Source organism: Larus michahellis, chromosome 5 (genome assembly GCF_964199755.1).
Source record: "Larus michahellis chromosome 5, bLarMic1.1, whole genome shotgun sequence".
NCBI classification, from domain to species: Eukaryota; Metazoa; Chordata; class Aves; order Charadriiformes; family Laridae; genus Larus; species Larus michahellis.
Window position 1 is genome coordinate 27,875,783 of NC_133900.1, and position 22,989 is coordinate 27,898,771.

At 42.9% G+C, this 22,989-nt stretch overlaps 1 protein-coding gene across 1 annotated transcript in view; it reads right to left on the reverse strand.

Annotated features, from left to right (window-relative positions):
- LOC141743744 (transmembrane protease serine 11E-like) overlaps positions 1-22,732 on the reverse strand; it is a 43,719-nt gene extending 20,987 nt beyond the window's left edge. Inside the window, exons 1-3 of the mRNA XM_074588625.1 lie at positions 22,569-22,732; positions 14,005-14,126; positions 13,155-13,273 (exon numbers count right to left, since the gene is read on the reverse strand). Coding sequence (XP_074444726.1) covers positions 13,155-13,273; positions 14,005-14,126; positions 22,569-22,732 — 405 coding nt within the window. The remainder of the gene's footprint in view (positions 1-13,154; positions 13,274-14,004; positions 14,127-22,568) is intronic.
- Between the last annotated feature and the right edge of the window lie 257 nt (positions 22,733-22,989).

The window sequence follows — 22,989 nt, forward strand, 5'->3', positions numbered from 1 at the left end:
CACCAGAGTGACTAGTGAGTTATGCAGTTCCTTCTATCAGCAAGACCAATAAATTGAACGTATCCTGTAAACATCACATGCATTACAGGAAAAACTACATAGAAATGCTTCACATAATCACGCAAGTTGCCTTTTTTGTAGTTTCTAGCCCATAAAGGCTGTCTGATTTAGCCAAGTCTCCAGATTTTCTGTCTTCCAAAGGAAAGAAAAAAAAGTAATGTTTCTCAAACTTCTTGTGTGTTGAAATCTGTGAGATACAGAAACAAGCATACAAACATGAAATCTGGGGTGATTCCTCCCAAAGAACACGAAGCCCCTCTTTCCAGCCTTGGCTATCATAAGATGAAGCCTCATGCCATTACACAGCGATACTGAAGCAGAATAATTTCAAATGAAATCTGCCCATTTTATTTTATTTTAATGTGATTTTAAACATACATTAGTAAGGAAAAAAATAAAGGTTTTTAATGATCAGGCACTAATCTGATATTTTATCTTGCTGTTACTGGCAGTTATCTGGAATTACTTAGGTATTTGGAACAGACAAAATTCTATGGAAAAAATATATCATCTGACAAGCTACTGTATATATGCAGAATGCACTTTATCCTGTCAGTTAGCAGATCGCCAGCTGCTACCCCTGCATTTTATGAGGCATACAGTTAGAAATCAAGAATAAAGTGTTTCGTTTCCTATAACTCTGCAGGCTGTGCCCCCCCGCCCCTTGGTTATTGGAAGTATTTGCCCTCAGACAAAAAGCTTTTTGGGTTTGGGGTTTTTTTTAATGATAACATTTCCCTATCATTTCTGTCGCAGTGTTAACTACTTCACTGATGATTGTGCAAGCAGAAGCATATAGTTAAGCAGCACTGCCAGCTTTGTGGCACACAGTGCCATGTGTTGTCTTTGGCTGCACTGCCTTTGAGAACTTCTGAGATCTCTGGGACAGGGACTTCTTTGCAGAGTGCTTTGCAAACAAAGGACAGCCTTGAGCTGAGCTGGGGTACACCTCAAGTTTCTACATTGCTAAAAAGTAAAGCAAAAGAAGGCTGACTTTAAGCTTGGGACTAAAGAGGGCAAGAATTCACAATCCCTCACGAGGCAGAATTAAGTCAATATGACATTCCTGAATCCTTTCTCTCCTCCTGGCAACTGTGTTTTCAAGCTATCTGTAATGTCTCACCTCAGAGATTAAAAGTGGTTTTGCTACACTTTCCACCTGCATTTCTGCAGCAGATACAGGGATCCTTACCTCTGTCACCCATTCTCTTGTGTATTTTTGCTACAGCCTGCACAGCTTATGTGATTGTATTTTTGGATTCCCGTCATGTTTAGCTTTCTTAGGCAAAAGCAACTAGAACTTTGTCCAGTAACTAGGTGAGACTGCCTGGGACAAACATCTACACACATTTTAAGCATTTTGCTTTGATTACAGCTGCTCAAAATTGACGCTGTCATGACCAGATCCCTTAAATTCACCACTGATTAAGTGCATCTCACTTGTTTTCATAGAATCCTAGAACCATAGGGTTGGAAGGGACCTCTGGAGATCATCTAGTCCAACCTCCCTGTCAGAGCAGGGTCACCCAGAGCAGGTTGCACAGGAACGTGTCCAGGCGGGTTTTGAATGTCTCCAGAGATGGAGACTCCACCACCTCTCTGGGCAGCCTGTTCCAGTGCTCTGCCTCCCTCAAAGTAAAGAAGTTCCTCCTCATGTTTAGGTGGAACTTCCTATGTTCAAGTTTGTGCCCATTACCTCGTCCTGTTGCTGGGCACCACTGAAAAGAGCCTGGCCCCATCCTCCTGACACCCACCCTTTAGGTATTTATAAGTGTTGATAAGGTCCCCCCTCAGCTGTCTTTTTTCCAGACTGAAGAGGCCCAAATCCCTCAGCCTTTCTTCATAAGAGACATGTTCCAGTCCCCTAATCATCATCGTACCCTTTGCTGTGTCCTCTCCAGCAGTTCCCTGTCCTTCTTGAACCGGGGAGCCCAGAACTGGACACAGTACTCCAGGTGCGGCCTCACCAGGGCAGAGTAAAGGGGGAGGATGACCTCCCTCGACCTGCTGGACACACTCTTCTTGATGCACCCCAGGATGCCATTGGCCTTCTTGGCCATGAGGGCACATTGCTGGCTCATGGTCACGCTGTTGTCCACCAGGACTCCCAGGTCTCTTTCCACAGAGCTGCTCTCCAGCAGCTCAGCCCCCAACCTGTACTGGTGCATGGGGTTATTCCTCCCCAGGGGCAGCACCCTACACTTGCCCTTGTTGAATTTCATAAGGTTCCTCTCTGCCCAAATCTCCAACCTGTCCAGGTCTCTCTGTATGGCGGCACAGCCTTCTGGTGTGTCAGCCACTCCCCCCAGCTTTGTGTCATCAGCAAACTTGCTGAGGGTGCACTCTATCCCTTCATCCAGGTCATTGATGAATATATTGAAGAGGACTGGATCCAGTACTGACCCCTGGGGAGCACCACTTGTCACTGACCTCCAACTAGACTCTGTGCCCCTAATCACGACCCTCTGAGCTCTGTCTTTCAACCAGTTATCTATCCACCCCACTGTCCATTCATCTAACCCACTCTTCCTAAGCTTCCCTGTGAAGATGCTGTGGGAGACCATGTTGAACGCCTTGCTCAAGTCAAGGTAGACCACATCTACCACCCTCCCCTCCTCTATCCATCCAGTCATGCCATCATAGAAGGCTATCAGATTAGTCAGACATGATTTCCCCTTGGTGAGTCCATGTTGAGTACTTCTGATAGCTTTCTTTTCCTTCACATGCCTTGAGATGATGCCCAGAACGAGCTGTTCCATCATCTTTCCAGGGATGGAGGTGAGGCTGACCGGTCTGTAGTTCCCTGGCTCCTCCTCCTTGCTCTTTTTGAAGACTGGAGCGACATTGGCTTTCCTCCAGTCCTCAGGCATTTCGCCTGTTCTCCAGGACCTTTCAAAGATGATGGAGAGCGGCCCAGCAATGACTTCCACCAGCTCCCTCAGCACTCTCGGGTGCATCCCATCGGGGCCCATGGACTTGTGAATATCTAATTGGCCTAACTGATCCCTCACTTGATCATCCTCAACCCAGGGGAAGTCGTCTTCTTTCCCCATTGCTTTCTCCAAAGCCTGGGACTCCTGAGGGCTGGTTCCGAGCAGTAAAGACCAAAGCAAAGAAGGCTTTCAGTATTTCCACCTTCTCTGCATCCTCCATCACCATGGCTCCTCTCTCATTCAACAGTGGGCTCGCTGTTTCCTGGCCTTTGTCTAGCAACTGCTCAATGGTGACAGCTGCTGCTGCAGGCAAGGTTTATAAGCATTCTTAACCAAGTGCCAAGTCCTGCTCCTTTCAAGTGAGCAGCATTTTCCTGACAGCCTTTATTTTAGCATTTGTTGAAACAAGATTTTCTTTAAGTCAATGTTTGCTGGCTAGTTTAGCTTAATGCCATCTGGTATTTCCTCAATCTAATTTCATATCCTCTATCCTTTTTACAAAACCTCTCTTCATGCAGTATACTTTTCCAAGACAAACTGGACTTCACTCCTGAACACTGGTCCGTCTACGTCAATACAGTAACTAATAGTGGCTAGTACCAAAGATGCAATAGGAGGGCAAAATATTCTCACCTGTACAAACCCAGCCACAAAGGAAATTCTTCCTTGTTCCTTGCAGCAAGAAGTTGCTTTACACGATGATGAACAACACTTGTTTTCCTATGCTATCCTGAATAACTTCGGATCTCTTCATTATCTTCTTTTTCTCATGTCACACCATAGCCAACCCTCTGAGGCCTGTGAGCAACCTACTAAAGTCTTCATGATTTCAGAGTCACCCCATGTGCCCTGCCTCCCTGGGACCCAAAAAAAACCCGCACACTCTGGAAGTAGGTCACACACGACAGGGATCCCATTGCTCCAGTGTAGGATGGGGCTGACATGAGCTGGGCTTGCCCAGATGTCTAGCTGGGTCTGGAAGAGGCTCGGCAAAGTTTGCTGTGTCAGTCCTTGCTTTCCCCCACCATACACTGTCCTGCCACTGCATGCAGGGTAACAGGATTTATCAAAAAGCTTATCTTAAATCTAGTTTGACAGAACTTTCCTCTGGAATATTTGCTGAACACACTGAATTGCTTGCGTGGGATGTTCAAAAGCATTCAGTAGGTTTAGGAGCACAAATCCTCTTGTTGCTCAATACTATTGCTCTTTTGCCTGCTGCCAGGTTAGTCCTTCAACAGCTATCCTCATACTATATTCTTCCTCTTGCCTCACTAGCTCTTTAGGATGTAAAGCCTATTATTAGTGATTTTTTAAAGCTTTTTGATCATAAATATTAATTGGAACATACCACCTGGTTCAGTGACTCTCTCCATTTTTGTGGCAATCATACAATATGAATTAATACTAATCAGTTGTGTTAACTCTGTATCTAGCACCCGATTTGCTGGCCAATTTGCATCCAATTTACATCTCAACCTACTGAGACCTCCAGAGCTGACCAAAATGCAAATTCAGTAGCAGCTCCCATGAGAACCTGGCATATCTCCTGCCCAGGTTTCAGCTGAGGGGTAAGTTGGGAACCCTACCAGAGATTAGAGGGAGAGAGAGCGGGAGGAGAAAGACAGACAGGGACAGCAAAAATTGAACCTGGCACAGTCCCAAACCAGGATGTGGACATCACACTCCCCTTAGAATCAGAGATACCAATTACTTGCAGCAGAGACAGCCTTACAGCCACAGTGCTTGCTCAAGGCAAAGAAAATGGACCTGAAGGAGAGTGAGTGTAATGATCCACTGGCCTCCAGTAAACCAGAAGATCAGAAACTTTCCCATCAGAAACCACGTATACACAAAGACAGCATGTGTCATGGCGGGCAAGAGCAGTGTGATCCCACACCACTGCAAATGGTATCACAAATTCTTCACAGAGCTTAAACTAACTCGACTGCTAAAGCTCGGAGGTAAATAAGCACTGTCTGACTTTGCACTAAAACATGGAGCTCATCTGGATGGTTCTTGGAGGCGTCAGCTTCAAAAGAGAAATAACTGACCTTGTACAATAGTTCCTAAAAAGATTGGTCTTTCGGATAAAAGAAATTAAGAGGACTAAAGCATGGGATAACGTCAGGATTTAAAGTACCATGCTTATGCCTAGTGCAACCAATTTCAAAGGCATCTAATGGCATGAGAGTTTCATTATAGCCATGTAATAGTGACAGCTGGAATTAAGGTCACCTAAGTATTCCCATTCCTGCTCCCTGCTTTCAATTGTCCGTAATTAGCTTCCTAAAACTTTCACACTGCCATTGAAATTTTGTCTGCTTAGGAAGGAGATTTTCCAACTTTTGGAGAGAAAAATCAAGTTTGTAGAGGAAACCACTTGGGCCAATATCCAGAGAAGGGTTTTTTTGTGTGTTTGGGGTTTTTTTCCCCAAAAGTATGCTTTTCCCAGGAAAATGACTCCACACCCTCTGTTTTTTTTAAACAATACTTAGAGGTAAGTAGCTGAAATACAGGAGTAATTAGCTCTTAAGGAAACAATAGTTTTATTAAATCAAAGGAAGATCAATAGTGATGTATTCAGGTTACAAGTGCCCAAATACCATCAACCGTGCAAGTTCAGTACTGAATTTGGATTCTCCCTTTTAATAACACCATGTTCTAAACAACCACTCTCTTGACTGGCCAGATTTTGATCTCAGTGACACCAGTTCACATCTTGAATCACTTCATTGATTTAATTACCTGTAAACAATGCAGTAATTCTGGATTGTGGGTCTATAATTAAGATAAGATTCTACCCTTAATCACACACACTATTGATAACTGCCCTTTATTTCATTTTGAATTCCTTTTTCCAGTTCAGGTTCACATCCATTTTCCTTGTGCACATTTTATAGCTTTTCTTGCCACACACTAGATCTGAATTAAACTTATTTATATTGGGGGGGGGGGGCAGGCTGTCGTCTTATTATTTTTCTGGCTTTGTATATGCTTATTAGACCTTGATGAACCAAGAAAAACACGAAAAAGAAAAATCAGCTTGTATGCCTATTACTTAAGAAAATTACATTGTATTAATAAGTCAAAGAATCAATGAAGTTGAAGGATTGTTGAATTTAAGCTAGAGAAAAAGTTGGATATTAGGCACATTGTTGATAAGTAATTGTTTCCTCCAGGAAATTCATAGTATTTAGGTAGAGCACACTGATAGTTTAAGATCTTACAGGTGAGGAAAAACACTAAGCTACAACTTCATGCACTACGCTGCATCAACTCACGCTGCATTTAAAAATACTTCGTATTTTCCTCAATATTTTTTTAGTTCCCTGTGCTACTGTGACCTGTGGAAACAGGAGAAACTGGAAACAAAGTTAAAGCAAGAAAGCATCTCAGTTTTTAAATCAATGCAGTATTATGCCTATGCCAGTGGTCTTTTTCTTCTTTTGATTTCAATAGGAAAATCTGAAAAAAAGCATCACAAGTGAGATGCAAGTCCTCTCTGTGAGTTATTTCCTCTCTTAGCGTATAGCATTTTGCCTATATCTTTAAGGCCACACCTGAGTGTGCTACCAACCTCGAATTCCAGAGCTAAACAAACAAGTCGCCACACTGACATCTTGGCCACTGTTACATTGCTGTGTTTCCCAGTTGGCTGAATTACCGTGGAAAGGTGCTTTCTGCTTTATTTCTAGCCCCAGTCACCCATAGAGGGCACTCTTATTGTACAATGCTAGTCCAAGGACAATGCTTCCTATTTGCGAGAACAATTCCGTTAAAATAAAGCTTCTGAAGCAGTTGTCAAATACCCTAAATTTATTTTAGGATTTTTTTCTCAAAATGCTCCTTAATCTTTTTTACATAGACAAAAGATATTTTTTTTTTCAATTTTACAACATTATTTTGCATAAAAAGAGAACGGGGAGAGTATTATTAATAATAAGTCTCTAAAAAGCTTAATTTAAAATGCTTCATTTCTTCTGGCTTTGGTACTACAGATGCACTTCTAAATAAAACCGCCTTCAGTGAAGAACAAGAAAAACTGTCAATAAAAGTTCTATTCTCTTCACCTCATATATGGTACTAAGCAAGTACTTTAGGGAGCACATACAGAGCGCCTAGGAATGGTTGAGTTTAAATAAGGACTTAGGCTTTAAATTTTGTGATCTGTATCTGAAAACATTACCAAATATCTTCTGAAACTTATTACAAACTCAGTTTGATCTGGGTGCTGCAAGACTTGGAAAAGTTCTTGGAAAGAGTTGGCTGCTGCAGCTACCATAATTTCTCTCTCTGTGATGTGTCCAATTTATCTTCAATTTTCTTTTATTTCAGGAGCTGAGAGGGGAGAATACGTGTTTTATAGGGGATGGGGGAGAACAGCACCCATACAGCAAATGAAGCTACCTGATACTTGTAGATACTTTTCAACCTGTTGTAAAAAAGAGAGCCACATTAGACTCCCTTGAACTTCAGCACGCTCCCTTTTCTTGGGGCACATTCAGTTTTCACTTCTAAATTAGTCCTCACAGTTTGGTCTCCCAGACCAAATAGTCTTTAGGCGTGTTTCAAAAGCCTGCTGCCTTTGGGGATCTGCTCCGACTGAATTAACCTCCCGACCCCAAGGACCACAAGGCCCTGATTGAGCAAGCCACACGCTTCTGAGCTTTACCTTAACACCCACATGGAAGGTGTGACAAACACACCTTGTGTACAGTTTCAGCCAACTTTGCAGCTAGCTCTTGGCTCTGCAGTCATTTGTATTTCACCTCTCTCTCTCTCCCAAATACACACATGCACACTTCTGCTCCCCAGAACGACTTGAGTCACATCTGACCCTAAAAAGACCCTAAAACTGCTGTCATAAAACAGCAGTTTCATCTACTCACTCACTGCTGCCAGTCTTTTCAGCTAAGCTTCCTTTGAGTTCAGCTCAGATGGAAACCTTAGCCAGTACTTCAGGCTTTGGCCCTTTGGCATCATCATATGACACAAGGTACTTCCTGATATCAGGATGACTGCAAGCTTATCACTGGGTATATAAAGCAGAGAGTCTTTCAGTTACAAGCATCCTATTACAAGCTAAGCCATCCACCAAACAAGGTTATCACCTGTTAAAGCTCTGCTTTCCATAAAAAACTAAATGTCTGCATGGGAGTTAAGAGAGAACAAACATAAAGAAACCCAACTATTGTTATGAGGGTGAATAAAACCTGAGTGTGACAAAGGAATTAGGAGGGTCCTTTCCTGATTATCCGGAGGCACACTTGAAATTTTTTTTTCTTATCTCTGGGGACCTTTTCTCAGGTGCTGAAGTGGCGTTATGGATTTGGCCTTTCAACTCTCTCCAACTCAGTTCCCTGTCTGCACAGAGGAGACATCAGTGCCCAGGGACTGGGAAACAGCCGGGTGCTTTGGCTGTAACTGAATTGTGCTGAAGCAGCTGAGAATCTGCACCACTGAGGATGCAGGGGACGAAGTCAGCTCCCAATGCACCCCACTGGTGTCCTTCATGGTCATGGCCCAGAGGGCAGCTAAGCAGAGGCATTGGATTCGGCTAACAAGCCCTGTTTGTGAGCCACAAAGCGGCAGGGACAGCACAGACCTGCAGAGAACTACTGAGTACCAAATGCTGCACTTGACAGTCCATGGGATCCTCACTCATCTTATCAGCACAAAGAACAATGGGGGGGTGTGTGGGGGGGGTGGAGGGAGGTGCATAGCACCTGACTGCCCCTCGGCTTCTCCCCCTTGTAGTGAGAGAACTGTGTTAACAACCTCTGAAATCATCATCTCCCAAGGGAGAAAACTGCCTCCTTCCTTACCAGCTCCAGTACCGGGACTCATCAGTGAGTCCTTAAACTGACCAGGAACAGGCACAGTCATCAGAACTATGCTGCAGCATTTTCCTGTGGTATTGCAAGTACCTCTGCAATACCCAGTAGAGACACTATTTATTTCTAACTTAAACCCACACTAATTCAATTAATTCACTAACTTCAAGAGCTGTATTCATTAAAAACTTTCCCCAACATCCATACTTAAGGACACAGAAGATTCTCTTATCACTTGAAGTCACTGAAGCAAGACATCTGTTTCTAAAAGAGATACAATACTGAGTCCCAAGGCAAGAATTACTTGGGACTGGGATAGGCACTAGTTTCCCAGAGGAAGTACCCAGGTATCCTCTTAATACAATCCCCAACCACTCTGCCCAGATGCAGCCAGTTAATTCTGTGTTGGTTTCAGCTGGTGGAAAGACAGGGGAGAGCCCAGGTGCCTCGCGGACGATGAGATGACAGGGGGAATCCATGCCAGTGCATTCCATGGTTTGAGGCACTCATGGAGAAAAAACAAGCACCTCGCCCCTCCCCCAGCCACCCGATTAGCCAAGGACGGAACCACACTACGCTCATACCTGAGGAGCATCCATCCACCCAACCCACAGCCTGGTTTACCATCATATGGGAGCAGGAGACAGTAGGGGATAATGGACAGGGCATAGGCTCAGAAGCAGGGGAGGGTACAGTGTCTAACACAAGAGTCCACGAAGACTCATGGACTAGGACAGGGAGAAGCAGCCCAACAGCATGGCTGGGAACAGCTCTGTCCAGAGGCGGAGATGACAGGGAGATACAAGATGCCTCGGAAAGGAGAATGGTGGCATAGGCTGTCCTCGAAGAGGGGAAAGCCCACAACAACTAGGAGAAAGTATCATGAAGTTACTGTAGCAGTAAAAAGAGCAGACGGGTACATTTGCAAGGCTGCTGTCCATTTCTGTTGAGCAACCAGCCATGTACTGAAGGGGTCACATGCTGTGGCTGCTTGCAATCCACTACTCTCCCACAGCTAGACACTTGCCAGCCTTCAGCTGAGACAATTCTCATTAAGATGGGCTTGGTGACATACTCATTTCAAGCTCTCCTGAATGCACACCTCCTTCCCTTGGGTCAAAGATGACTTTTCACACTGAACACAAAGCCTCACCACCCTCCTCCCTGCACACAGGACAGTTAGTGCTGCTGCCCAGAGTAGGCAACTGGGATCATCCCAGTCACCCAGGTCTGTCTAGAGCTGACTGTCTCAGCTCCCTCCACACTTCAGGGTGCCAGAGGGGCTGAAGAAGCAAAGATGAGAGCAGAGCCTTGGAAATCTCCCCAGGCATGCTGTTAGCAAAAGGGTAGTTAGGGCCTCCAAGGCATTTTTGGGAAATCTGAAAGAAATGAATACGTTTTGTGGGAGATGAAAAAAAAATCCAAGTCTGGTGCAGGAGCTGGAGAAAACCAGTGGGTGAAAGTTGCGCAGATCAGCCAAGTATTAAGTGAATCCATGATAAAATAGAGGCTTCTTGGGGGAGGAGCCATTAAGGCTGTGACTGTGCCCTTTTTATCCAGTGCAAGAGGGGACAGTCTGGCACAGTGCATTTTAGCTTGGCAAAGGAAAAACAACTGGTCCATCTAGAAAAACGAGGAGGTTCTGGTGAGCTGGAACATCTCTTTCCACGGTGGCATTCAGTCAGGTCTGCTTTTTGAAGCACAAAGGGAACCCTGGCAGCCACTTGCAGGAAGCCAGGCAAGGAACAAAGACCTTTCATCATCTGTTCCTCAGTCCCCCCAGCTCCACCCCACAAGACATTTTCCAGACTTTCCAGTCAGCCCTGAGATGTTGACTGGTACACCAGCTTCATCAGCTCTCTGGCATGATCTCTGCTGCATTCCCTCCCACCTTCAATGAGATAAGAGAGTCGGGAATGTCATTCACACAATGGGTGTTACTACTCAACTCTGGAAACCAAAGCAAACATCAGGACGTTTGCTGACAGTCCCAAGGAAGACATGGGATGTCTTCCCTATGGGAGCAAAAACATTTTTCCTGGTGAAACATCAGCTCTGAAAAGAGCTCCTTTTGGGTTGTTCTGGGGACAAACAGAAGGAGGCTTCATCAGGGAGGGATCAGAGAAGGGAGCACTTGGCAGGGAGTTGCACTAACTCAGGCAATTTGAATGCTTCTATCAGAGATGATTCACTTCAGTTCACTTTGCACCAAGTATTGTGAAAGACATTGCATTTATCTGCATTGACTCACTGTTTCACAACATGAGCTTAAGGTATCGTTGCTACTATGACGATGGTAATGCTTGGACATCCAAAACCCTGACACCAGCCAGGGAAAGACTGCAAAGGATTTTGGTAAATCCAGACAAATCAAGAAATGTGATAAAAAACCTCAGCTCTCTCCTATTAAAGAGATGGTGTGAAAACCCTGAAAATAAAAATGCAGATGTTCTGAGACAGCTGTCTGTCAAGAAGTCAAGAGGATATTTCTGTCTCTGGAAAGACTGCTTTGATTTTTATCATCACAAGCTGAGTTTTGCTTGTAGATAATCAGTCTTACAAGGAACATACTGTTATTCATCAGCGTATGGAGTCACTTTAAATAAGTTTACGGACAATTCTCAATCTCATACATCCTTGTAACACCTCCAGAAACACCTGGAGCTAAAACCATAAAAAGTCAAAGTTTATGGCAGGGAGCATTTATATCAGCTGACCTAAAATTACAGCAAAGAACTCACCATATTTGAGAGAGGGAGGCAGAAGTTAATGGCTTAAGAAAAGTCACAGGAATGAAGGAAAGGCAACACAGTTCTCTCTATGTTTGTTGTGGTGCTACTTATCAGGTACAATTAATATGCTCTGAAATAATGGTTCTCACTGCTCAACCAGCACTGGTATTTACTGTCACTATTGTCAGAAGTGCTCAACACCCATAGAGGAGACAGGGTTTCTAAAGCATTGGCTTCTGTTCAAGCATCTAAATTGATAGCCATGTTCAGAGGAAATCTGACTGCATTGGACGCTATCTGAAATAACTTCTTAATTAAAGTAAGTGTTTCTTTGCCAAAGGAGCTGTGTTTTTGAAAAAATAAGAGGGAATGGAGTGGGAGAAAGGGATACAACTTTACTCAATGAAGCGTTATTCCTCAGACTTCTCCCTAGCTCTTGCCTTCCTCCTGCCTCAGCAATACACAATGTCTTCTTGGTCAGGGAGAACATTCCCTCTCCAAGGTCCTATATCACAACGTTAAAAGCCTGCAATTATTAGGTAATAGTTGCAAACTGGTAGCAGCTAAGTGAATGCAGCTTGTGTAAGACTCTACACATACAGATATGCACCAGGAACAGATCTTGGGAAATATGGTACAGTCCCTGTCAGGCAAAGAGGGCAGAAAGGAAGTTAAGTACAGAAAAGAGGACAACTTGACTAAGATCTCTGAGGTGCTCAGCGGTGGAGCCGGGAAGAGATACTAGCACTGCCAAATACCTGTACAGCACCCTACTTCTCCAGAACAATGTTCACTACAGCTTACGTTTTGTTGTGGACAAGTGGCATGGCCCTAAATTAAATGTCAGTGGGGAGCAAAGTATTGATTGTCCTATTAACTGAGTATCTGTGCAAGGTTGCTAAACAGGAGGTAAGAGATACACATCGGACTCTGATGAATGGAACACAAAAAGATACAAGCACAATCACATGCTTATTGCTGTAAAGAGCTGAACTCTGTAATTATCATCTGTGGGGAAGTGTCTCAAAGAGAAAACAAGAAAGGAAATTGCAATGTGTCTATTTATTTCCATAGCTACTGGATGACTGAGAGCCACTCAGCAGCCTCTGCTATTTGTAAGAGGGTTTCCTAACAAAACATACCAAAGATGCAGGAAAAGGGCTTGTGTGTTGTTTTCTCAACACACAGCAGCAGCCTGACAGGTAGAGTTCCCCACCCCATAAAGGAGAGGGTGTAAAAGCGTGCTTTCCTTAGAGACAGTGGGGCACAAATCACAAAACCAGGCTCAGGGCAGGAAAACAGAAGACACATACAAATGATTAATGATATAGGAGGAAGCTGAGATTATTGTCAATATCTTCTTCACCACTGCAGGGACAAAGAGAGGTGACGTGCTAGAACAAGCAGACTGGCAAGTGCCTGACCTGCCAGGTATGATCATGCTCTCCTGCTATCCATTTCCCAGGTCTGCTAACCATGGGGGCTCAGGGTACACCAGACACGTATGGTCTAGGAGTGTATTGTTCACATTAACGACTCTTGTATTATCACATGGTCCTTAACAATGGAAAGGCAGAACAGTCCAAACTTACCAGTCTCTCAACCCTCTCGCTCAAGTCTCTAAACCTTCCTGAGGACTGTCTGGACAATTCGTTATTGTACCGGATGTTGGTGATTTTTACGTTGGCACTGTAATAGAACAGCTTCTGATCTGTAAGGGAAAGAAGAGGAACAGGCAACACTCAAAGCACCAAGATGACTGAACTTTAGAGAAACACCTGAGGCTGACTGATCTTCAGACGTCTAGGGAGTGGATGAGCCTTCACCTGTATCCAACCCATTCAAATACACCTTCCCAAAGCTAGGGGCCCAGGAGCGAGCGCTCAGTTGAGTTAGGTGGTCTAAGCCAAGTAGTGAGTTTCCCCAATAGTTACATTTGTGGGCAACCAACAGCACTTTGGGCTCACACAGGATCACAAGCTGCATCTTGCTGGTCAGCTACCTCTCCTCCTGGCCTGTATGCCCACTCAACACCAAGCCCCGGCAGGCAGCTGCCGGTGATGAGGGCAAAGGAACAGAGAAACACCACAGGTAGAGACAAACAGAAGGCTCTGTTTGTCACTCGCATAAGGGAGATCAGAAGACTTGTGTGTTGACCTCGTCACAGAAGTAGATCATGAGGAAGATGCGAAATGAGTGAAAGCAAGTGAAAGCCAACAGAAACCACAGCTCTTAACCATCCTGCACAGCAGGAAATGTTCCTAAGAGATCTGCAAAGATGCTAAACGAGAAAGGAAAGAGAGCTCTGAGAAGCCGGTGTCTTTTCCCCCAGATGAGCTTTAGACAGACTGATGAAAAGCAAACTCCCAGCATTGTGTGGCGCAACAAGCACAAAGGAAATGCACTAAACATCGGAACAGTGGTATATTATGTAAAACTTACCATAAGCCAGAAAATAAACTAGGAGACCAATGGTGATAGCTGCTGCCACTGCTGTTCCAATAACAATTAGAGCAATTTTCCAGGGCTCAAGCTGTCTTATTTTGATGGCTGGCTGATGAATTCTAGGGGAAAATAAGAAGAACAAAGGGAGAAGATTAACAAGAGATCCTTTTCTATTTAAAACTCCACAAAAATGAAGCTAAAGTTTTCTCCCTCAACATCAGCTGATTCTTCCCAGCGGTATTAATTGATTTCCCACCCAACACCCTTGAAAATGAAACCATGACTCAAGACTATTTTGAAATAGCTGCTGGGATATGATAGAAGTCATGGAACACACACAGGGTTTGAGGGATTGGGGTTTTTTTTATTATTAGGGCCAAATTAAATAGAAATCCCACTAAGCACTTTCTTATGTGACCCCCAACTGGAAATTTGCAAGAATAAAACTTATTTTTCAGCTTGGTGAACTTTCATACAGCAACATAGGCAGCTTTCAATTGGTTAAACAAATCAGTTATCACAGACACACGTGGCACCTTTGCTTCCAAAACTGCTTTGTGCAATAAAATTGTCAAAAAGCATCCCATGCTCTGTATAGTACATATATATTATATGTACATACATTATTATATGTACATACATACATTATCCAAGCTGCTCAGTCCATTGCAGCCTGTAAAGCACGGCTGGGCAAAAAAGAGAAAGAGATTTCAGAGGCCCAGCCTGTGCTTCCTGTTTTAGTCAGACTAAATCTAAAAGCAAAAGGCAAGCACTTCTTTAGGCGGTATTTGCTGAAGTGGCGGGATGGTCAAGGACATGTGAGCAGACCAGGGAACATAGGTAGAAAGCCTCACCACATACTTCTGCCATGCTCTTAATTACACAGCTGCTAATCCAAATTAACTCAAGGAAAGTCAACAGTAAGTATGTCAGTATTATAGTTAGACAAAAAACTGCCTGAACAAGGTTACTTGCAGGAAATTCTGCCTTTGGCTACAAACTCAAAGACACCTGAAGATCCTTAAAGCCACTTTTCTATTACGTTATCATTCATTACAAAATACAGAACAGGAAGCCACAACTTTTGGCAAAGAGTCCTTCATTCTAGAGCCAACTACCTCACTCATGCAAACACGCACACCTTCAGGAAAGCAGGCTGCAGGCATCCCCTCCTGAGGGTATGAGGCATCTCAGTGAGTTCCCACATTCGTAACAAAGTACGTATAGCTCATCTCTGGAACACATATCTCATGAGACATAAGTTTAAATACATTAAAATAAGTTGAAAATAACTGCAAGCGACCACTGCAGCTGTGTGCAGGAATGAGACAGCAAGCACACTGGTGGTTCAACTCCAGGAGGCAACTAGGACCATGCAGCCATTCACTCCCTCCCTCCTCCCTCCCCAATGAATGAAGTATATGAAATGTAAAAAACAGTAATGAAAAATAAAATAATAAGAAGAATATACAAAATTGTGAGGCAATACAGCCGCTCACCACCCCGTGATCGATTTCCCAGCCCATCCCGAGCAGTGATCGTGGATTCCTGCCCCCTGACCAACGCCCATTTATATCCTGGGCATGACATCTATGGTACGGAATATTCCTTTGTCCAGCTTGTCCTGTCTATGCTGCCTCTTTGGAGGCATTAATATAAGCATTGCTTAGCAACAACTAAACCAATATGTATTATCACATTATTCTCATACTAAATCCAAAACGTGGCACTTACTAGGAAGAAAATTAACTCTATCCCAGCTGAAACCAGGACAGCACCGTACATAAATACTGAAGCAGGTTCTGATATTTCATTATAATTTCATTGCAAAGCCCTTATAGTTATTGCCTTATTACTTTGGTTTGGAAAACAACTGACTCAGGCTAAATATCATGATATTTGATTGAGTGAAAATGCGAATATTCATTTGTCACTCATCTGTTCTGAATTGTTGTGTATCTCCTAGCTAGTGTTTCCTTCACTCCCACTGTTAATTAATCTCTCGTCTCATCTGGTTTGCTTCAAAATGCATCTGTGAATCCATAGCAGAAAAAAAAAAACCAAACACCTCAAAAACCCCCACAGTTGTATTAAGAGTTTGGAGACGAGCAGCTCCAAAGTTATTTCTGAGACTACCACGTCGAAATTGCCTTAAAACTTTAATTGGAGAAATGAAAAAAATATGCAGGTATAAATAGTCAGGACTTTCCCTCATTAAGAATAATATTTCTAAATAGTAGCTCTTAGGTGAAACCATAATGTCAGTGGAGAGTTCAGCTTTAATTTGTCACGTGGGTTTGTTGGTTTGTTTTTTTTACGCCACTCCAGCTCGTAGTCCTTTGCATAGCTTATATGCTTTGCAAATGTTTCTACTGTGTTTGAAGTGAGACTAAGTTACAAGAAAAGCCAACAAAACAAACAAAAAAACACATTTAACTTGACACAACCTACCCATATTCATTCTTGTGGATACTCTTATTGAAAAAGCAGTTGTCTTGATTAAGTTGCATAGAAGGAAAAACACTCAGAAGGTCTTTCAGCTATAATGATCCTGGCATAGCCCCAAACCAAAATGCTGGGTTTGAGAAGCTGATTTGAAAAGCTGAATGCCACCTCTATACCGCAACAGGCCAGCGTGAAGAAATTACTGCCTATCGTATTAGTGAGAGAGCGGTTTCAGACCACGTTACTTCAGGAGTAACATGGCTGGGACACAGTTAAATACTGAATACTATATAATTTGAAACATTTTGAGCATTCTTTTGTACATAGTATAACATTTTTTATAAATCTTATTGTTTATTTCTTCCCTTTCAAATTCCATGCTATCATTTCGCAAATCCCAGTTCACAACAGTTACACACATGTATAATTTTACTCATACACGTGACTTTCACTTAACTCATTAAACCTGTTTTAGAGCATCATTTCAAAGAAGTGCAGAGGGGACTTAGAATCAGCTTCTAAACTGAATTCCCTCAGACAAGAAGCTGTTTGATAAATACATCTTAGAAAGTCCCTTAATAGAGGGGGTGGCTGTTTTGGGACTTGGGATGTCTTTTTTCTTTTTTTTCTTCCTTTTTTTCTGAATAAACTTTCCCCCTTCCTTTTAAATAACAACATGAAACGACTGTTGAGGTTTACTCTCCACAACTAATTGGTTTTAAAAACAAAAATTGGTTTTAAAAACAAAAGGTATTTTGAGTAAAACATCCTTGGTTGGGCTGTACCATCTGGATACTTCCCCATTGGAATAGAAGTGCAGGCTGAGCACACACCAGAAAGATTTGAAATCCAGGTTTTCAAAGATATCTGTGAGACAAAACCACAAAGATTGCTGGGCTGATACTTTTCCATTCCCATTAACTTTGAGCTTTATTGCTGCTTTGCTCTGTCTCCTGAGGTTTATTCCTCCCAGATCAACTATTTCATCTGACAACGTGTCCCATTGTGTAAAGTTGAACAGTACTTACAGGGATTCAATACACACAAGAGAAGAAACTATCCCAGAACAGAAACAGCTTTGATCCTGATGACCCATCAGAGTGTGAATACTCCGCAGAGAGCTGGTAAAACTTCAACAGTGGGAATTTATTTTCTCAGATCAAGAATCAAGCAGTCCCTGCTAACTCCTTGGGAACTATCTGCTCAACAGAGAGGGAATGGGGAACGTAACCTAGAAATGCACAGCAGGATTAAAAACACTCCAGCCGAGGTGGTTACTGAAATCCACCAGAGCAGAAATGGAGATTTTAAGCCTGAACCAAATACCAGCTGAAAGATTCCCACTGACCTCAGTGGGCTTTCCGTCAGGGTCCCGTCTGCCTGCAGCCTACGTGGTCCTCCCCTCTGCCCCAGAGACTCTGCTCTTTCCCAAACAGCCATGCCTGTGCAGTAATCTTAAATACACTGCAATCAGGGACTGGATTTCATCTCTTAGCAGAAGACGGCTAAATCCCAGATTAAGATTTGTCTGATTAGGAAGAGGTGTGAAATATTTGCTGACAAAAACCAATATAAAATTGCCCACACTGACATAACTATTTTACTTGGTTGTCCTCTCTTTGTTTCCTAATAATTCCTAACACTGTCTTGGTTTTTTCAACTGGCATTCAGCTGGCATTTTCCTAGAAATACCCACTGAGACCTTTCCTGAGTGGTGGTAGGTAATTTAGAGCTCTGCACTCTGTATTTGCGTCCCCCCTCCCCATCACGAGCAGAAAGAAGCCCCCCAGGAACCCTTTCCTGAACAAAGAGCTGACACCAATAAGCACAGAGACAGAGGGATCCCTCCCCTTATGCATTTCACCAGGCAGACATAAGAAGGACACAGCTAATTATGTCTCTTGACTTTTAGTAACAGAGGAGTATTGGGCAGAGAAAAAAAGTCAGTCTCAAAGAAAAATAAAAATCTTACTTAATATCCTAACTTGTTTTGTAAGAGTGCCATTCAATAAATGTATCATAAACATCCTATTAAATAAATCATGCATGCACTTGCCTCACTGCAGCTTGAAACTGTTAGTTTACAAAAGAAATAAGAGTGTCTTTTACCTATTGGAATTTAGATTCACTTCTTGCAAAGAAGCAGAATTAAAACTGCCTTCTACGAGCCAAACCGACTGCTTCAGAGGAAAAGCCTCAAAGGTCTTCCTCACCAGGGCAGAAAGCCTGCTCTGACACCTGTGGGAACCCCTCCATTACCTGCAGTGAGCTTCACATCAGACAGTGTCTAGCTAAGTCAGCATGCGCCATGAAAGAGAACACAGGCTCTGCTTTGGCGTGCACGCACTGACAGTGTCTGCTCAATAAAGGTGCTGACAGGACAGCCTAATAGCCAAACCCAAAACAGTCACCTAGAGATGATCTCTTGTGGGCTATTAAATGTCCTTTGTTTTTAGTCCCATAAGAGAGTCACGCTTAGACAGACCAATTTCCTCCACAACTTTAGAAGATGTGTAGTATTTCTCTCTTATTTAAGGTGCTTTGAGTAAAAAATTGATAAAACCCACTGTATCAGCCTTAGCAGTAATTGTAATATATAAATACACACATAATAGGACAGTGATGGTATTTTAATCTGTTTACTGAAATAAAGATGTTTACTGGTATATGAAATGTCACTGTAAAACAACTATATTTACATCACTCCTGAAAAGTTCTGCAAGTCTGACAAAACAGACCAGCCCTTCTGCCTTTGTAATAGTTTGTGTGCATCTTTGACAGCTTATACCCACTGAGAGCCTCACCCAAAGTATCCAGCTTTTCCTGTAGTTTGGAAGCTTATTTTTCTGGCTGAATAATAGGTTTTTCCATATTTTATACTTTATATGTGATAAACAATTGCTAGGCTGGGTAGATAAACAGTGAGATGTTGTAATCTAGCAATGTATTTTCACTGAACAGAGATGGACAAATTTCCTCATGGGAGAAATGCTATTGAAATTAGAGACAGCTCCTTAGACAAAAGGTTCAGCTGGGACTCTGAAATCCCAGGCAGTTCTCCAGTGGCAGAGAAACCGGACAATTTTCATTTCATTTCTGTATGAAATCTGTCCCCCTGTTATCACCCAAATCTGACCACAGACTACATGAAGTTTTCAGATTGTCTTGTATCAGAAACATGTCAAATTAAGCCATCCCATGCTTTGCGTTAGCTCAGCTTCATTCAGAATGAAGATCTCTGTGTAACCAGAAACACAGACATAGAAGGAGTATGTGATAGAAGCAGAACGACTTCATTTTAAAAGCTTATGCTAAGCCAAAAAGCCCAATCATAAAACTGTCTGTGAAAAAAAAACTAATAAATTGAGGCACTTCTGCAACACCCTTTAACGGGAACAGCAGAGGCCAGAAAAGCCACTGAGTTTACACGGGGCTTGCTCAGTTAATTAAGATGACTAGATTTTAAGGCTCAGGAGGAGGTCCTTTCTCATTCCGGTTTTCCTGTCTAAAATGGTCAGAAATTGAGCAAATGTGGCAAGGAGACACAAATTATACCAATTCCATATGAGTCAAATCAGGTGTGGTGTGTACCAGAATCAAAACTATTTCACTAGGCTTTCCTGAAATCAGGATCTACACTGGGACAAACCGAGCAGAATAGGTTTCTGTTTGGTACCATGCAGGAACCACATCTGCCTCCTGCAATAATCAAGGTTAACTCCCACTAATGCCAATGGGACATGAGTGTCCTTGCACCAGGGCTGGTATCCATTTCCTGCTACACCTCAGCAGTCTGTAATTTACACTCATTTTGCCCACCTACTGCATGACAAATTGGTGCAAATGGCACTGCATTTCCACCTACATATTCACTTTTAGACTACCATATATGACACCAGCTACTCTGTACCTCACCCTGCCGGGGCACAAGATCTTCACAAGGAAGGTGCAGGTAGGACACTGCATTTGCTTCTCAGACTGCTGGACACAGCACAACAGAGGAGCAATAAGACCAGCAAGGCTGTCTACTCCACCCAGTTTTCCTTAGCAGCTTTGCTTCCTGAAGGATTTTATGGAGCACACATTCCAACTTAGCTTGAAATGTTGTGAAAAGAGGCACCTTGAAACTGGATAAAGCTAATACCGAAGCACTGCTCTTACAAGAGACAAAGACACAGCATGATGAGCTGAAAGAGCAAGGCTTACAGCTCCATGCTCTCATCTACATCCCTGCCCAGCAACAAACTCTGGCCATTTAACAGGCTACACAGGGTCTTTGATTAAGACCAGGCAGTCTCCATCCCTTCCCAAATGTCTAAATATTTAATTATCCAATACAGATTTCTCCTAACGTACTTTATATTTTATAATAATCTAAACAACTATTTAAACAACTAAATCCTTTCCTAACTAGGAGGCAATCAAACTGGGCTCAGATATTGTTTAACTACCCTCTAGCACACTGTTATTAAAATTATTTACACCGCTGTTTATATCAACAAGACACAACAACTAGATTTACGCCTAACTAGAAAAAGAAGTGGCTTTTCAATTCTGATGGGTAGAGAACTCTCACTTAGTTTTCCCTCTTTAGGTAACACACACAAACTGGTATTCACAACTGATGGGGATTTCTTCCTCACCTGAGAGTTAGAACAGCACAGCTTTTAAGGTATGGATATTAAACAGGGCAGAGGATTTTTCGGTATTGAGCACAGTACCACTAAGGAGCACAGAACCAAAAGCTGAACTAGTCTTCTCCTGGCGAAGTCAACACTGTATTGACTAAAATGATACTGTTCTCGCAAAATGAGAAAAACACTTAAGTGGCATAAAGAGTGAGTTTTGTCAATCCAGAAACAATGTTTCTATTTCAGCATGTCCCGAAATTTTTAAAACAACCCAATTATCAAAAATAACGAGGATGGAAAAAATAAGTAGTAACTTGCAATCATCCACAGCCATTTGCCCAAAGCAATGCCAGAGAGGAGACTAATATCGTAGTCTTTAGCATCACAAAAATTCAGCCATCCAGCCAAATCATTGGGGTGTTAAAAAAAATAAATTTCATATTCTTTTGTGTTTTGTTTGTGAAATCATACTTTTAAGCTTTATCAATCACTGAGGCAACAAAAAAAAACAAACTCAAGGGAGACTGAGCATCTCCTATTGCCACATGAATCCAGGAGCCAGAGCGTTAAAAAGAAACAACTAATTGCAGGAGGCTCACTGTATGTTTATGACCAGATCCCTGCTCTGACCCAAGAGAGAACAGTAGACTGTCGTAGCTGGGAGACTTATTTTTGTAAAAATACTCTGAACTTTCCACACTGCCTTAAATATTGTTACAGTAAAACAAAGCTAAGGATACCCTGCATCTCTGACTGCACAAAATACTTTCAGACACAAAACACTCCCTAGAAATCATGGCTTCTTCCTTAAAAGTACTATGGTCAAAACTGGAATGATGAACACCTACAGTATTCTCCTTATGTAGTTGTGCTGCTGTCACTGATTTAACTGGGACCTTTTGCAGGGTTTGTGGGAAATAATATTGCAACTAGACCTGACCAAACCCCATGTTTTCCCAAAATCGTGTTATTACCATTTTGACACAAAAGAGCTTCCTGGATTCTGCACTGCTGCAATAAAAGCCTGCTGGGACAGGATAAGACAATCACAAGGAGGGAAGCTAAGTGTCAACCTAAGCCATCACATCATCTTTCTAAACAGAAAGCAAATCTTTCTACTCCTGGCCATGCTAGGGAAGGATTTCTCTCTGCATTTCTCACTCCAGCGATACGTTATTCTTTTCATCCAGAACACCAACCTCCGAAATCTCCCTTTCAGCCTGCAGCTTACGGTGTAGCTTTCCCTCCACCTATCATCCCTTTTCAGGCTGCACATTTCAGATGGATCCATGATGTACCCTAGATCTAAAAGGATGAAAAGGGCAGAAATAGAGCAATAAAGTCCAAGATCAGGCAAGAGAAGAGACAGATTTCTTTTCAGGACCTATAGATGTCCTTGAAGTCCTAAAGCTGTGCCATAGACAGTGTCCTTTACCACTATGACACCTCCAAATCAGACGTTCCGAGTTAAAACACGCCACCTACTTTTGCAGATCCCATGGTAGGTCCCGGTAGGTCTGGTAGCCTTTCTGACCACCAACCAAAGCTTGACTAAAGTCTGGACTGCGTAGCGAATGCTGCTGGAAAACGCAGGAGTCGCATTGACTGGTGTGACGGGAAGGGAAAGGTGTTGAATGAAGATCCTTCATTGAGGCACGGCTGGCGCAACACCCAGCACCCTGTGGGTTATTGCAAAACGAGGGAGCGAACTTCAGAATAAAAACAAACAGAGGTAAGCATGGAGTTGATAAGGAGACTGTAACCTTCGGATCAGCTCCGCATCAAAGAGCTCCCCAGGCAGAGATGGACAGTGCAGATAAACCGGCCCAGGCAAGAAGACTTGTTCTTCACCACAGCAGAACAGGAAGTGCGTGAGATTTCCCTTTTCCAGCACTCCCTTTCTGTC